Below are 16,225 nucleotides of genomic sequence, written 5' to 3'. Positions count from 1 at the left end.
TCTTGCTCTGCCATCCTGCCTATAGAGTGTATATGAGCAAGGGTCATAACTGCATCTAAGATCATTTCCTTGGCAGGGAAGTATGTATCTTAATTAAGGGAGCCATTTTACAGTTCGCAAGAGATTTGTCTCTAGAGGTGTTCCCAGGTGTCCATGGAGATGTCCCCAGCTAGATCCTTGGGCAGCTGAGGAGAGGGAGCCTGAAATGGCCCTATCCTATAGCCATACTGATGAATATCTTGCATATCACCATAGAACCTTCATCTGGCAATGGATGAAGCTAGAGACAGAGACCCACATTGGAGCACTGGACGGAGCTCCCAAGGTCCAAATGAGGAGCAGAAGGAGGGAGAACATAGGCAAGGAAGTCAGGACCGCAAGGGGTATTCCCACCTACTGAGATGGTGGGGCTGATTTATTGGGAGCTCACCAAGGCCAGCTGGACTGAGACTGATGGAGCATGTGATCAAACCGGACTCTCTGAACCTGGCAGACAATGAGGGCTGACTGAGAAGCCAAAGACAATGGCACTGGGTTGTGATTCTACTGCATATACTGGCTTTGTGGGAGCCTAGCCTGTTTGGATGCTCACCTTCCTAGACCTGGATGGAGCAGGGGGGGGGGAGGACCTTGGACTTCCCACAGGGCAGGGAACCCTGACTGCTCTTTGGAGTTGAGGAGGAGAAGGGGGCATGGGGGGAGGGGAGGAGGTGGAAATTTATAATTAAAAATAAATTTTAAAAAAGAATGAAAAAAATCATTTCCTTGAGCTGGTAATGTTGCTCAGTGGTAGAACACTTGATCAGCGTGCATAAAGCCCTGGGTTCAATCCCTAACAACACACACAACACACACACACACACACACACAAAACAAACAACAAAACAACCCACATTTTTAAACCTCTGTTTCACTTGTCAGAGATAATAATAGATGAATTTTCATTTTTAAAGGAATTTTTAAGAGAAATTATGTCCTTACTATCTACCATAAATGCTCTGACTCATTCCAGGCCTGTGAACTGGGTGGACACCACAACTTGGACTTATGGTCAAAGATTCTTTCCCTGTCCCTCAAAATGCACAGCAAGAGCAATTTTTGTGGCAATTATCTGGAAGCCCAGGGAACAAAAGAGCATTTCAGGATGATGCCAAATGCCGGTGCCCACGCCGCTCCTCTCAGTGTGTGAGGGAAAGAGAAAGCATGTGAGAGACAGAACAAGGAGAACCTGTGATTTGGGCACACTGGCAAAACCCCAGGACTCCTGCTTAGCCCAGCTGGCTCAGATGGCCTATACTCTGCCTCACGGTGAGTCAGGTTGGTGCACAGCCCAGTCACAGCTGAAACCAAGGGCCACCACTGCCTCCTACTGACAGCTCCCTGCTAGAAGCTTCTGGATGTCCAGGTCTGCCAGAAATCCTCAGTCTCAATTTCTACATATTTTTTTAATACTAATGAAATAAACCTAAAATAAATTGATTCTCAACAATAAAATGACTTAATGGTGAAGAAAACCTAGCCCTTTAATTTGGGTTATAATGAACAAACTCCTGAAGAACTAGGTAAAACTATTGCAATGGCAACAATTTAAGAGACCTCTTCTTAACATGTCTATTGAGGAAAACTGGCTAAACAGAAGGTAAATTCTCCTTTTTTTTTTTTTGTTTTTGCTTTTCAAGGCAGGGATTCTCTATGCAGCTTTAGCTGTCTTCCCGAGTGCTGGGATTAAAGGCACGTGCCACCACCACAACCTGGGGCAAATTCATTTTTAAAAGAAGGTGGACATGAAGAAAAAGGCAGAATGTAGGCATTATCATCTATTAACAGAGGATTTTATTAAATGAACAGCCATGGTTTTGTAGAAATTAAAAGTTACTCTGAGACTCAAGAGTGGGTCTCAACCTAATAATACAAGGACGGCGTCACAAAGGTTGTTAATTCAGTTCAGCTGAGAGCAATTGCTGCGCAAACTCCACACACAATTTGTGAAGCTCCTGTTGGGGAGCAAACAAGTGAGGAGGGATGAGCCGGTCTCGGAGCATGCTCACTGGAGTCACATTTGCACAAATGGCTGCTCTGGGTACTTAGGCTGACTCAAGAAGGCATCTGAGCAAAAGGCCCAATTACCATTGCTGCTGCTGGAAATCAGAGGCCGGCTTTGTCATGATGAGCTGCCGCGGTGCAAACACTTGCAGAGTCTACAGAGTGCTTAAACGTCTGAAGTCTGTAAGCATGCTTATGTGTCCCCACGTATCACCAGCTCCATGAGGGATGCTGGAGAACGCCCCACAGACAGAAGCCAGGCTCATGCTGAGCTCAGGCCCAAACTGAAAGCAGACACTGGAAACTAAGCCTTATTGAGGAACCCGAGTATCTCAGCTATTGCATAAAGGGCAGTGGGGGACAATGACCAGCCACTGCCAAGGAGGAGGGTTAGAGTTAATACCCATGAACTTGGAATAAAAAAAAAATACAAAAGATCCTAACCCACCTGACTCCCATGAGCACAGAGTGCCTCCCCCTCTACCTCCAATGATCTGCTTGCCATCAAGTATGTTAATCTGTAAATTGTTTTCTTCTTTAATTTTATTTTCACTGTTAAAGACAGGCATACAGATGCCACCTTCACCAACTGGATGAAGATGGAACTCACGGGTTCTAAACTGACAGCTGTGGATCCCGCATGGGACTGAACTAAGCCCTTGCATGTGAATGACAGTCGTGTGACTTGGTCTGTTTGTGGGGCCCCTGGCAATGGAACCAGAATCTATCCCTGGTGCATGAGCTGGCTTTTTGGAGTCCATTCTCTATGGTGGGATTTCATGTTCAGCCTTAATGCAGGAGGAAGGGGCTTGGTCTTGCCCCAACTTGATGTGCCAGGCTTTGTTGCCTCCCCGTGGGGAACCCTGTACCCTTTCTGAGGAGTGGATAGGGGGTGGAGAGGAAACAGGAGATGGAGAGGAGGGGAAACTGTGGTTGGTATGTAAAATGAATTTAAAAAAAACATAAAAAAAGACATATACACACCCAAGACCAGATACTGAGAACCACTGAATATGTATAACAACTTATCACCTAGGAAACTGAGGCAGAAATATTAGAAACTACCACCACTAAGGTCCCGAAGGGTGTGCCTCACTGGAAACCACAGCGAAGAAACACAGAAGGTCAGGATCAGGGGCATCGGTGGTACAGATTTTGCTGGACCAGAGGCACCATGCAGTAAGATACAGCAAGGGCTGCATCTCCCAGCGGCAATCCCCTCTATAACCAGGGTCCTTCCGCTTACGAGAAGGAGCCCTCATGATGTAGGCCCTTCCCACTAGGGCCCACCACTACAGTAACACAGAACAACCACTCTTTCTTAGGGGGTTAATTTCTGGCATGTGAATTTTCTTTTAGTTTTTCATTTAGTTATATTAAAATTTTGTTCATGCAAGTATAGATTGTACATTGAACATATTTCCTGACGTGCCATCACCTCCTTCCTCTTTCTCCCCTTGGTTCCCCCAGACAGTTCCTTGTCTACTTCCGTTTTATGTATGCATACATGATTTGATGTAACTGCACAAAATCTAGAAACCACAGACGGAAGACAACATACAACAGCTGTCCTTCTTAAACTGGCTTAATTCACCTAATGATCAGTTCTAGTTGTGTCTGTCTGAAAACAAAGTAATGTCATTCTCTTGTATGTCTTTTATTGGCTGAGAACAACTATATTGTGTATATATACCACATCTTTCAAATCCATTTCTCTGTGGTTGAACGTAAGTTGGTACCATAACGTAGCTACTGTGAACTGCCACAGTAATTCTGATGGACGCTTTCCAAAGCACAGCAACACACGCTGACTGACAAAAGTGTCAGAGACCCTGACAGAACTCTGCATCAAAGAGCACAAGGCTGTGCTTGCTTTGAGTCCCTTGGTCTAATCTTACAGCCACCACAATTAGGAAGCAAGCCTCTGTACTTTTTCCTAATGTATGGAAAACACAGGAAGCATAATCCACTTCCGGTGGCCCAGCATGTAGCTGGTATGGACCTGGAGTCACATGAATGCCTCTAGAACACTCTTTCAGGAACTCGGATCCTCTTGTCTGACTTGTGTTCTCATCAGCAGCCTTCTGGCTACCCGGCTTTCCCAAAAGACACCATCTCTAAAGGAAAGCTCACTCGGGGACAGTCGTAGACCAGGGCTCCCGGTCACATCAACAGGCATAAACCATGCTGACGTGATGAGATGGCACCAACCCCTGTCCGTGCCACTTCCATTATTCAGGCTTCCTGAGGACACCAGAGTTTTCTGTCCTTCCTTAAAGTTCATGGTTTACAGCTCTGCCCTGCCTATGCTTTCTCTCGATGGTCCAAGCCCTGTCATTGTGAGAAACGCTTGAGGCAAATGCTGGGCAGTAATAAATGCCGCCATGCACCTACCCAGCATGCCTCATGGCTCTACATCCACACGAACGAGGGAAGTCTAGAAAACTGTCACCGCTGAGAGCGGCTTAAGGACTAGGACAGCGGATGTAGTAAGGCCGCTGAGTGGAGCCCTGGAACTGGAAAACGGCATCAACCAGTGGCTCAGGAATCCTATGGAGAGTATGGGCTGAGAGGAGGAGGAATACTGCCCGTACTTCATGAGCTGCAGTGACGCAGCACAGCTAGGCCGGATACTCAACGCATGGGAAAGGAAGGTGGGGGCAACGTTCCTTCATGGGAATTTCATGGAAGCAGCTATTCGGGTCCTCTCTCTGTGTGTTCATTTTCTGATGTCCACTCTGGCATAAATTAGGTATCCCCAACCATCCTTTCTTAGGTGGCACAAATATATGTGGCCAAATCAGTTCTTTTTTTAAAAAAAAATAAGTTCCTAAATGAAGCCGCAAGGTCAGACATGCTGAATCTTTCCCGGTAAGCCATGACCTCGTGGTAAACACAGATTAATAAAATGTGAGAGTTGGCTAAGAAGATGCAAGATATAATGGGCCAGGCAGTAATTTAATTAATATAATTTCTGTGTGGTTATTTCAGGGCTAAGCTAGCTGGGCAGCGAGACACAGCCCGCCACTCCTCATACAACAATCCTCAGCTTTCTCCACCTTTCTTATCTCTCATACATACAGTGACCTCTCACCACTGCCCTAACCTGGAAGCACCTACCTCCCTTAGGGCAGATGAGGTCAAGACAAGGGAGCGATGAAGCACTAGTGTGGCAGAGACCAAGTAGCTTCACATCTAGAAGGCTTTTGTCCTTCCTTCTTCTCTCCTCCTCTCTCAAGCCCTCTAAACTGACGGCACGACCAGCCCTTCTGGAACTTCCCAAGGGACTTCTGTACCTCACGTTACCCATTCTTCCACTGTACCACCTGTCACGAATCTGAGGGAAAACATCAAACAAAGACCCCTCTCTCCACACTGCCGTTTCCTCACACAAGTGATTCACAAACCCACTGCCTGGCCACCGCTGAGATGCATTTATCCCCAGAGTGGCTTCCCCATCTTGTCCTCATCTCTAGCGTCACTGTAATTTCTGTCATTGTTCCCTACTTTTACAAACCATTATAGAGACTTAGGTCCCTGTCACTACAGCATGGCTTCAGTGATCCACATCGGCAGCTCAGTCACCTGCCCACCCCACCACCCAGACGTCCATTCGCCGCTGGAGGAGAAATTCCCTACCTTTCACTGAGGCTTCTCCACAACTGCGCACCTGCAATAGGAAGTAAAATGGGAAACTTAAGCAAGCTGTCACTTCCCAGGAGCATTTGCCAGCTTAGAAACCTCCCAAGCTTCTTCAAGCAGACATTTACAGGCCAACCACACAGTGTCCATGTCTGTTCCCATGGCAGAAGCAGATGGCAGTCTCCAGAACACCTGAGTAAATGTCATAAAGGCAGAACACTCTAGAACACTGTCCCTGCCCCAGGTACCTTACTGACCAGTGGGGCAGAAAACACGTGCTCTCAAGGAAAAGCGCTGTTAAAGGACAGTATAAGACTCCACAAGAGGGGTTAACCATCATACATCACAAAGGGCAGAAGGCGTGACTTGTCAAGGAGGAAAAACGGAAGAGAGACTGAAGGGGAAACTGGCATGACGTACTCTTCAGATATTGAAAACTTATATCTAAGCTCCAAAGAAATCAACAGAAAAAAGGTAATTGACAATAATGATGAAGATAGATAGATAGATAGATAGATAGATAGATAGATAGATAGATAGATGATATGATAGGTAGGTAGGTAGGTAGATAGATAGATAGATAGATAGATAACTAGATAGATAGATAACTAGATAGATAGATAACTAGATAGATAGAGATGATAGATAGATAGATAGATAGATAGATAGATAGATAGATAGATAGATAGATAGATAGATGATAGACAGATAGATAACTAGATAGATAGAGATGATAGATAGATAGATAGATAGATAGATAGATAGATAGATAGATAACTAGAAAACTAGATAGATAGAGATGATAGGTAGATGATAGATAGATAGATAGATAGATAGATAGATAGATAGATAACTAGATAGATAGAGATGATAGGTAGATGATAGATGATAGATAAATAGGTAGAAGATAGATAGATAGATAGATAGATAGATAGATAGATAGATAGATAGACAGACAGACAGACAGAGATTTGTTTTTCAAAACTGTAGGGGCTATTTCTATTGGACCAACTCTTGGAAGTACACTCCCAGCTACCAGATTTAAGGAAGCTCAATAAATAACCACGAGAAGTTTTCTGCACTTTCCATCAAGCCAAAGGTCAAAGGTATTGCCCTGTGTATTCTTGAATCTCCCCTATCAAGTGAACATCCCCTATCAAATTCTTCACACCATTCACTGCTAGGAAAACGTTGCTTATGGCTTCCCATTCTTTGGACAATTTCAATTTTGCAATTAATCTGGTTTCCTTTACTGCCTTGGTTGCATGACCATAGGGACGCATCATTCATGTTAAGAGACTAGAGGTCCTCTGTTAGGTCTCTGGAACAACTGTTTTCTGTACCTTCTAGAATAACTCAAATTTCCTGGAGTTGAACAACATGTAATGAGGTCAACTTAACCCCCGGTGCTAAGTGATATTTCGGACTCAGCTAGGGGTGGATACGAATAGAAACCATAGCAGTCTCCTCTCACCCCATGTTAGCCTACCTTCCCTCTTCACCGCATTTCCCCAACAATTCTGGAGCCAACAGTAGAGACAGAGGGGCTAGCATGAGATGCTGGCCTTTTGTCACGAATTGCAGAGATGATTACGGTTGAGGTCCAAGAGAACAGGGAGAATGAAATCGCTTCCAGTGTGGACTGCATAGAGGAAGGAAGTTCTGGCACAGATGGCGTCAAAGCACTGCATAACTGGAAAGGGCTAAGGAGGGAAAGAGTAAAGAGCTGATTCCACAGAAGCAGAGAAACCTGGAGGGTGAGCAGAGTGTACTGGCTCCGGGGATTCTCAGGTGGTGGCTTGACAGAGTTTCCAAGGCCTATGTGCAGACAAGTGGCTACCACAGAGACTACTGAATTCAGGCCTTAGATAAGCCAAGTCAGAAGAACAGTAAAGGAAGAGCGCGTGAAGAACTAGAGACCATGGATCCAGTCTCAACTAGGTCTAACCGCAACAGTCAAGAGACTGCAGGCTGTGGCATCATAGTGTAGATTTCACAGAAGAGAAGACAGAAAGACACAGTGGTTATAAGAACTACCACCAACACAGCTGTTGGCAGAGGCGGGGGCATCTACTTTCCTCACAGATAGTGTCTGAAGGCCTGAAAGCCTGAGATGAAGAAGGCTGACCCTACTTAGCATGAGGGGAAAGGACACGATGGTCACAGGCAAGTTTGAGGATGCAGGGGGGATTCTACACACTGCAGAAGATCGCCTCGGAGCCTGTGGGTGAGCTGCACTGCTGGGATGCACGAGAGCCGCCAGTAAGGCAGGAGTGCACACTTTCCAGGTCTGCGACAGACAGAGGAGCCTGTGCAGCTGGAGGCTGCAGCGACTCACAGACCACAGGCCTGGGTCCCTGCAGCATCCACAAAGACAGACAAACGGACTCAACTGCATCTCTGCTCTCTTTCGTTTCTTTCTCATGAAGTACCTGGGTGTGTCAGAGAGAATGGTGGGGAGCAGAAAGGAGACAGGGTGGGGTTTGCTTGCTTTCCTGTGGGGGTAGAGCGCTTGTCTCCTGAGATGAAAAAGGTCACAATCAGCTATTCAGTAATGCACACACAAAATGTGGGAAGTGTCGTAAAAATATATTTGGGGGGAGGGAAGAGCTAAGCTCATAACCGGCAAGGTCCGTATCTTTAGCCAAGAATGTGGAAAGTGGGCAGACGAGAGAGGGAACGAGACAGAAGGTCCCAGAAAGCTCTGCTGACCAAGGCTTCACTTGGCTAGCTGCTGTTGTCAGCATAAGAGGGGCTTCTGAGAATGACTGACAGCTCTGGCCAGAGTTACGGCACTACCACAGAAGCCTCCACAGTGACCGTGCAACGAAGTCGACGTGTTCCTGAGAGCAGCCTAGTGCAGCCAGCACGGTCGGGGGCTGGAAACCCTGCTGCTGTCTCCAGCCAGCTATTCATGCAGCTCAATTGAGTCTTTGTTAAGGAGGCCAAGGAAGGCCCTAGGGTCTCTCCAGCCAGTGACTGGGGAGTTCTGGGAAAGCAGCAGAAGGAAGTCTATCTTTTTTTCCTTCTTTTTTCATGTATAGAAATGCTCTGTTCAGAACAACATCATTCAGTGAAAACCCTGAGAGAAAGATGGGCCTATTGCAGAGGGTGAGGGCAGAGGCCAGCCTGAAGGCATCCCCGTTAGAATCTGGTGCTTCTAACTAGCTTTGGCATGAAAGATGCTCAGCGTAGTCTGGCTGTTGAGAAGACAGATGTGCTGACTGTGCCAGCTAAACAGGGAGACTGTCCCTGGATGGGCTGTTCACTCACTGTAGCCTTCTACCTGAACTGAATTCAAGTCTGCGGTGTGAGTGTGGGCTCTCTGCTATTACAGAATCAAGTGGCTCAGTCATCAAAGCAGGCTGAGCATCCGTGAGCACTGCTTCACAGAGAAAAGGGGACTTGACAGGTGCCACCTGGCTAAGAACAGAGAAGACTCTCGGTCATCCCGGTGGCACCAGTTAAAATCACAAGCGTTCTTGGTAGCTAGCACGGAGGGAGGTCCGACGTAAGCACAAGAGAAGCTGATGTGGTCATGGAGGCTGGGACAGTGATGATGGATTGCAAAGCCAGGAGGCAACGCCACCAATCCAAGTCAGGCAGAGAGCAGGAAGGGTCTGTCCCTAGAGCCCCCAGGAGGAATCCAGACCTGCCGATGTGTTGTCTGACTGGTGACTTCCAGAGCCATGTTAGAAGGACTGTCTACTGTTGGGGTAGCACAGCCACAGGAAAACATCTACGGCATGGCTTCTCCGTAGCTAGGAATGGACATGAACTAGCTCAAGAACTATTCCTTGCTTGTCACTCTTGGTTTTAGCACTCCTGGGGACCAGACCCGAGGCCTGAGCTTGTTGGTAACAGTGCACTGCTGAGCTAGATCCCCTTTTTTATTTTAAGACAGGATCTCAATCAGCAGCCCCATTGTGGCTTTGCACTTCCTCTCCAGCCCAGGCAGGCCTCAAACTTCTGATCCTCCTGCCTGAGCCCCAAACAGCTGGAGTTCCAGGCCGGCTTTGTCAGCCCCGACCTAAGAGTTAGAGGGTCTCCAGGCTGGTAGACGTCAACTCCACCTCATGAAGGTTTTCCAAAACAGTTTTGCCTGTAGAAGGTTTTCAAGGATATTGTTTGCAAATAAGTAAGTTCTCCACTGCGCGACCACAAAAACGGCTGGTTAAACTGAAAACTGACGACCTTGGAGGATCTAGAGCAATAGATCCTGAGGACTCCAAACAGCCCCGTTTTCAACTCTGGCCCTGCACTCAGAAGCCAAGTCCTCCAGTTCGTGCCCCTCTCCTCATTCGTCTGTTCTTTTTAACTTGTCCCTAAGTGATGGGCAAAGTGAGGGTACAGCAGAAAATACTAAGATGCTCGGCTTTCTGAGCGGTCGGCTCGCTCTAAGGGCTGCTGGACACACCTGCGAATGGTTCTGTCTTCTCTCATTCTCCTCAGTCAGGGAAGAACGTGTCACACAATATGTTCAGAAAAACAGAGTCCTCCTCTACTGGCTACAAATCAAGGCAGAAACGCAGGGATTTCCAGGGCCTCAAGAAGCCTCAGTGCAGCTGGGAAACAACAGCAAATGCTGCTGGGTTGAAAGTGAGGAAATTAGGTGCCTCCTCTCTGAAGGGGGAAGGTGGGAAAGGGAAGAAAAGGGGAGAGAGGGAGAAGAGGGGGTGTGTGTATATGATGTGGGGTTCCCCTCTGTATGCTGTGAATATGTTTTATCACCATTGGTTAATAAAGAAGCTGCTTTGACCTACGCAGGGAAGACTATAACAAGGCAGGAAATCCAAGTAGAGATAGAGGAGGAAAGAGGACGGAGTCAGGAAGATACCGTGTAGCTGCCTAAGAAGCAAGAGGTAACAAACCCAAGCCTCATGGTAAAACAGAAAATAATAGAAATGGGTTAATTTAAGATGTAAGAGCTAGCCAGAAATACAGCTGAGTCATGAGCCAAACAGTGTTGTAATTAATATATTTTCTGTGTGATTATTCGGGTCTGGGTGGCCGGGAAACCAAAGTGCAGTCTCCTTTTACGTGTGTGTGTGTGTGTGTGTGTGTGTGTGTGTGTGTGTACATATATGTATGAATGTAATTTAAATTAATGGATTTGTAAAATACCTAAACTAGAGTAAAATGAATTTATCTTCCCAGCAAGGTTAAGTATTACCTCCAAACCTGAACACACCAATGTAAAACCATCTTTCTAAAAATTGTTTCTGTGGTAGTTTGGTTTTAAAACTGGGCAGACTTACACATGAGCTGGGGTTTGGTTTTAAAACTGGGCAGACTTACACATGAGCCGGCTTTAAAGCTGATCCATGAACACCACGCTAGTAAAATCACAGATCAGGTGCTCAAGTCTTATTTGAGAGATGGTGCCTCTTTCATAAAATACCCCCATGACAGGGAATCAGGCAGTTCCTATGCACGGCAGTCCATATGGACTCTAACCAAAGCCTCCTCTTTGTGATTTCAATCAAATCGATCTTAATACACGTAGACTCATAGGGCACATTATATCTAGAGGAGATTTTTGCCCATTTACAAAAACTAGTTCAAACATTAGCAGAAGAGGCATAGAAAAGCTTCACTCCAGTTTGAATATAGTTACATAGCTCCTAAATCACTACTCAATCATTAAAAGTGATTCAAAAGGTTTGGCTATAGTTACACAGCTCCTAAAGACACTTATCAATCATTAAAAATAATCCAAACTCTCACTTTTAAATGTAGTTTTTACACTTGATTCTCTTTTCAACGTCATTAATTATTCAAAACTTTTATGCAATTTTCAGTCATTTTAAGCTCATTGCTTTCCTTCACTGAGGTGAAAGGAAGCTGTCCATAAACACGCTCATTTCCCAGTGGCCCAGTGTGAAGTTGTAGGGCGGAGTAAATATCTAACTGTTGTTCTCACAGCAGCCCGCTTAAATGTCACCCTACTATGAGAAGTAGCTTAAACCCAAGGAAAAGTCCAGCACACGTGGACCGTTTACCTGGCTCTGACAAGAGACAGAATCATGAAATACATTAGAGGCTGGGATGCAGTCCAGTGGTACGTCAGTTGCCTAACATGTGCAAGGCCCCGGGTTCAAACCCCAGCACTGAAATGTGTGTTGTGTGTGTGTGCACATGCGTTCACGAGTGTGTGTGTGTGCACGTGCACGCATGCATGCGTGTGTATATGCATGTATGTGTAACCCAGACTATATGTTGCCTCATTCCTATAACGCTAGCACTCAGCAAACTAAAACAAGAGGACCACTGAGAGTTCCAGACCAGCCTGGGTACAGAGCAAGGCCGTGTCTCAGAAGCCCAGAGGAAGGCAGGGAAGGACGGAGAAAAAGGGAAGTGGAGAAAGCCGTGTCTGCACGAGCCTCCCGTTCAAAGGGTCAATATGTCGGCACAAAAACCAGACGTTTAGACTCTAGAACTAAAATGCACCGAAGTCAAGTCTGAGTGTTCTTACCTCTTGTCCGAGACAGAACCATGTCCTTGATGATCTGCATGATCACACGCCCAAGCAGCATGACGGAACTGAGATGATAAACTCTCCACGGAGTCAACGCAAGGAACCTGGGACCGCAAGAAACAGACAAATCACCTCCTCAGTGTGAAGATTTTCTTCTTCTTTTTTTTTTTTTTTTAAATCTAAGTTGACTTCCACAGAAACAAGCCTAGTCCTCTAATTTGAAGAGGGGATTCTCTCTCTCTCGGGTCTTACTTTGTTTGGGTGCTGCAGTGCAGACGGGAATGACCTGGAACTGAGTTTTTGACTGACCAGAGAACCAGGGCTCCAGGATGCTCTAGCAACATGGGGCAGCTGTGGGGATGGCCCTGCCTGTTAAGAATGGCATTAGGAGGGATGGTAAAGTGGCTCAGCAGGTTAAAACCCTTGCTGCCAAACTGATGACAGAGTCAGATCTCCAGAACCCCCGTGGGGAAGGGAAGGGCCAGCTTGCTCAAGTGGCCTGACCTCTCTATGTGTGCTCCGGAGTGCCCCACCCCCATAGGAAATAAAGGTCATTTCCAGCTGCTGTGTGTGAGGACTGGAGTTGGGATCTCCAGCAACCATGCAAAAGCCAAGCAGGTGTGGTGGCTGCCAATATTCCCAGCACTCTGGCAACAGTAGCAGGGAATCCCTGGTCTAACCTGTTAAAAGAGACTAGACAGAATTGCAAACTCTGGGTTCAGAAACAAACTCTGCCTCAATAAATATAGTAGAGGACAATTAGTAAGACTTCTAATGTCAACTTTGGGCCTTCACACCACACACACACACACACACACACACCTGCATACAAGGAAACACCCATGCACACAAATGCACACACACATGCAAAATATAATAGCATTAAGGATCCAACATGCTAGCACTTCCTCTTTTAAGATCACTACCCTCTAATCCCCTTCCCATAAAGAGTGCATTATACCTGCAAAATGTTTGGACAGACCTACAAGGAAGAGGCCTCACCAAGATGTCAGGAGCTTTGACTCTTCCATGAGGACTAGAGGATGAGGCCTGCTTGTCACATGTTAATTGGCCAAGGTGATAACTGACATTAACCTGATGCACTCAGAGACCCTGAAAAAAGTTAGCTTAACAAATGGTGCCCGGCAGTGGAGGCGCACACCTTTAATCCCAGCACTCGGGAGGCAAAGACGCAAAGACAGGAGGATCTCTGTGGGTTTGAGGCCAGCCTGGGCTACAAGCGCTAGTCCCAGGTCAGGCACCAACACTACAGAGAAACCCTGTCTCGGAAAAAAAAAAAAAAAGTGTTTAATGGCATGGCCCTATAAAGAAGAGCCAGGTGCAGTGGCACACACCTTTAATTTCAGCACTCAAGAGGCAGAGGTAGGAGAATCTATGTGAGTTTGAGTACAGCCTAGTCTACAGAATGAGTTCCTGGACAGCCAGGACTATAGAGAAAGACCCAGACTCACAAAACCAAAGAGAGAGAGAGGATATATGTATACTGCGTGCTGTGAACTTCGTAACCAGACAAACACAGACTAAGCTGGCAAAGCCCAACCAAAGAAGGAGTCCTAAACTGATTAAAAAGAGAAAGTGAGCTGAGAACAGCATTCATCACTAGCTCCTGGCTGTGGGTGCCATGTGATCAGCTGACACACCATCTTGCTGCCAGGCCTTACTTAGCCAAGGGACTGTGTCTTCCTAAACCACGAGCCCAAATAAACCCTTCCTTCTTTAAATTGCTTCCATTTGGTATTTCGAAGATAGGGTTGTGACCTTTAAGCCACAGGCTATGGAGAGAAAGCAGGGAGCAGAAAAAACAAAACAGAAAGAGAGAGAGAGAGAGAGAGATAGGAAAGAAGGAAGGAAGGAAGGAAGGAAGGAAAGAGAAAGAAAGAAAGAAAGAAAGAAAGAAAGAAAGAAAGAAAGAAAGAAAGAAAGAAAGAAAGAAAAGAAAGAAAGGCTAAGTGATTTGGGAGGGTAAGCTGGGCTAGGAAGGAAATATGTCATCAAGCTACCTTCTACAGTGCTATGCAATATATTTGGTCAGTGACTCTACATAAGATTTTGGGTCATGTTGTAAATAAAGCCCTGCATCAGAAAGGGACACACAACCCATCTTCTATTCTGGTTCTAATGCTAAATGCCTATGTGACCGGGACAGTGAAATGAACAGGTAGACAAGGTCAGGGCTTCGAAATGAGTGTTCTGAAGCTGTCTTAGTCAGGGTTTCTCTTGCTGTGATAAAGCACCATGACTCGGAGCACACTGGAGAGGAAAGGGGTCATGCTTGTACTTCGCCATCACCAAAAGGAGTCACGGCAGGAACCTGGAGGCAGGAGCTGGTGTGGAAGCCATGGAGGAACACTGCTTACTGGCTTGCTCCCCATGACTTGCTCAGTCAACCTTCTTATAAAACCAGGCCCACCAGCCACAGCCCCACCCACAGTGGGCTGGACCCTCCGCCATGAGTTACTAATTAAAATGCCCAACATTCTTGCCTACAGTTAGGTCTTATGGAGGCATTTTCTCAACTGAGGTTCCCTCCTCTCGGATGACTTTAGTTTACATCAAGTTGACATCAAACCATGCAGCACAGGGACACATTATTTTTTTACCTTTTAAATTTGTTTTAACACATGCTGTGTTTTGATGTCTGTTTTTTCCAAGCCCATCTCTTTAGCCTGAGTTTATAATTAACCGTTGCCATTGTCCATGTGCTGGATTCTTACAGACTTCCCCAAATCATACTGAAAGGTAGCTTTCCAGATTTTTATTATAACTCCACTATTAGAAAATTCATTCTTCAAAATATTTCATTTTTTATTGTACACAGCGCTATACATTTTCATATGCGTATATCCACGACATTGAGCAAGATGTATTCACAACGAAATATTTCGCAGTGAAGCCCGAGTTTCAGGAGGCAATATATGTCCTCAGCCCCCGTCTGACCACAGATCTTTTCCATCGAATCTCTTCACCCACAGACCCGACTCAGATGCACTAATGAGTTGTAACGCACGTGGATCAAGTGTTAGGTTAGCATTTGTCAGGGGGATTGTCTTTGCTGAGTGGGGCAGAGCCAAAGTTTAAACCTCTTCGGAGCCAGCCGGGGAGCCATTTCAGTCTCTTGCTGACGATGAAGAAACGCCGACTTAGCTGAAGCTCTGGAAGTCACTGCTTGTCCTTCTTGTGGGAATTCCAACTTCCAGGAATTAATAAAAAGAAAAAAAAAGTAGGTAATGACAGGACGTTAACCCACAGACCTCCTTCGGCGAGCTCTGCCATAGCAACACCAAAAAACACTCTAGAAGCCTTTTTCTGTGTCCTGGGCAAAGGCCCAGCTGGCATCTCAGCTAAGGGTCTTGTTGGTCATTAAGAATCCATGGTCAGCTGAGACGGCAGCATCGACGGTTGCTTGGAAACTGATGCCAAAATGTGTGGGACTGCTTAACTGTCTCCTTGGTAGGGTACTGTCTGTTGCTCCAAAGGATGACACAGAATAGAGAAGCAAATATTAAAGGTAAATAAACACACATACAGAAAAATCTGTGTATATTTGGTGTCTCAATCATGCATCATGTTTAATATAAGTCATGTCCCCACTGTCCTTTAAATCCATAGTTCTTTAATTTTTATACTTAAGATTTGAAATGGAAAAATCTTGGAAACACTGATGCATTTAATTTGTTCATTTTAAAGGAATTACCTGATATTATGGAGGCCTTGTGTTATTGGATAATTTGTGTCATTTGAAAAAATATCCCTTCGGTAAGTTTCAAACATATACAAAAAGAGAGGCCAGTGTTTACTACGCCAGCTTCAGCAATCCCCACCCCCATAATCACGTTTCTTCCATATCCCCACCCCATGCCCCACCCCAATACTTGAAGAAAATTCCAAACAAGTAATTTAATCTGAAAATGCTGCCATTTATCCTCCCAAAAGCTATTTTCCACTGTTATGTGGAAAGCCACGCCTTAATCCTTGTGTGCTCAGAGCCGTATCTATGTATACGTGCTCGTGTAAGTACCTGTGCACGTCTGTACGTAGGAA

The 16,225-nt window shown here is 45.8% G+C and overlaps 1 protein-coding gene across 1 annotated transcript in view; it reads right to left on the bottom strand.

Moving 5' to 3' along the window:
- The window catches only part of Retreg1 (reticulophagy regulator 1), a 125,670-nt gene that overhangs the window by 72,083 nt on the left and 37,362 nt on the right, over positions 1–16,225 (bottom strand). The window contains exons 2-3 of the mRNA XM_050120480.1: positions 12,161–12,267; positions 5,683–5,713 (exon numbers count right to left, since the gene is read on the bottom strand). Coding sequence (XP_049976437.1) covers positions 5,683–5,713; positions 12,161–12,267 — 138 coding nt within the window. The remainder of the gene's footprint in view (positions 1–5,682; positions 5,714–12,160; positions 12,268–16,225) is intronic.

Source organism: Alexandromys fortis, unplaced genomic scaffold (genome assembly GCF_014885135.2).
Source record: "Alexandromys fortis isolate MF-2015 unplaced genomic scaffold, M_Fortis_MF-2015_v1.1 scaffold_191, whole genome shotgun sequence".
NCBI classification, from domain to species: domain Eukaryota; kingdom Metazoa; phylum Chordata; class Mammalia; order Rodentia; family Cricetidae; genus Alexandromys; species Alexandromys fortis.
This window is presented reverse-complemented; position numbering and strand designations above follow the sequence as displayed.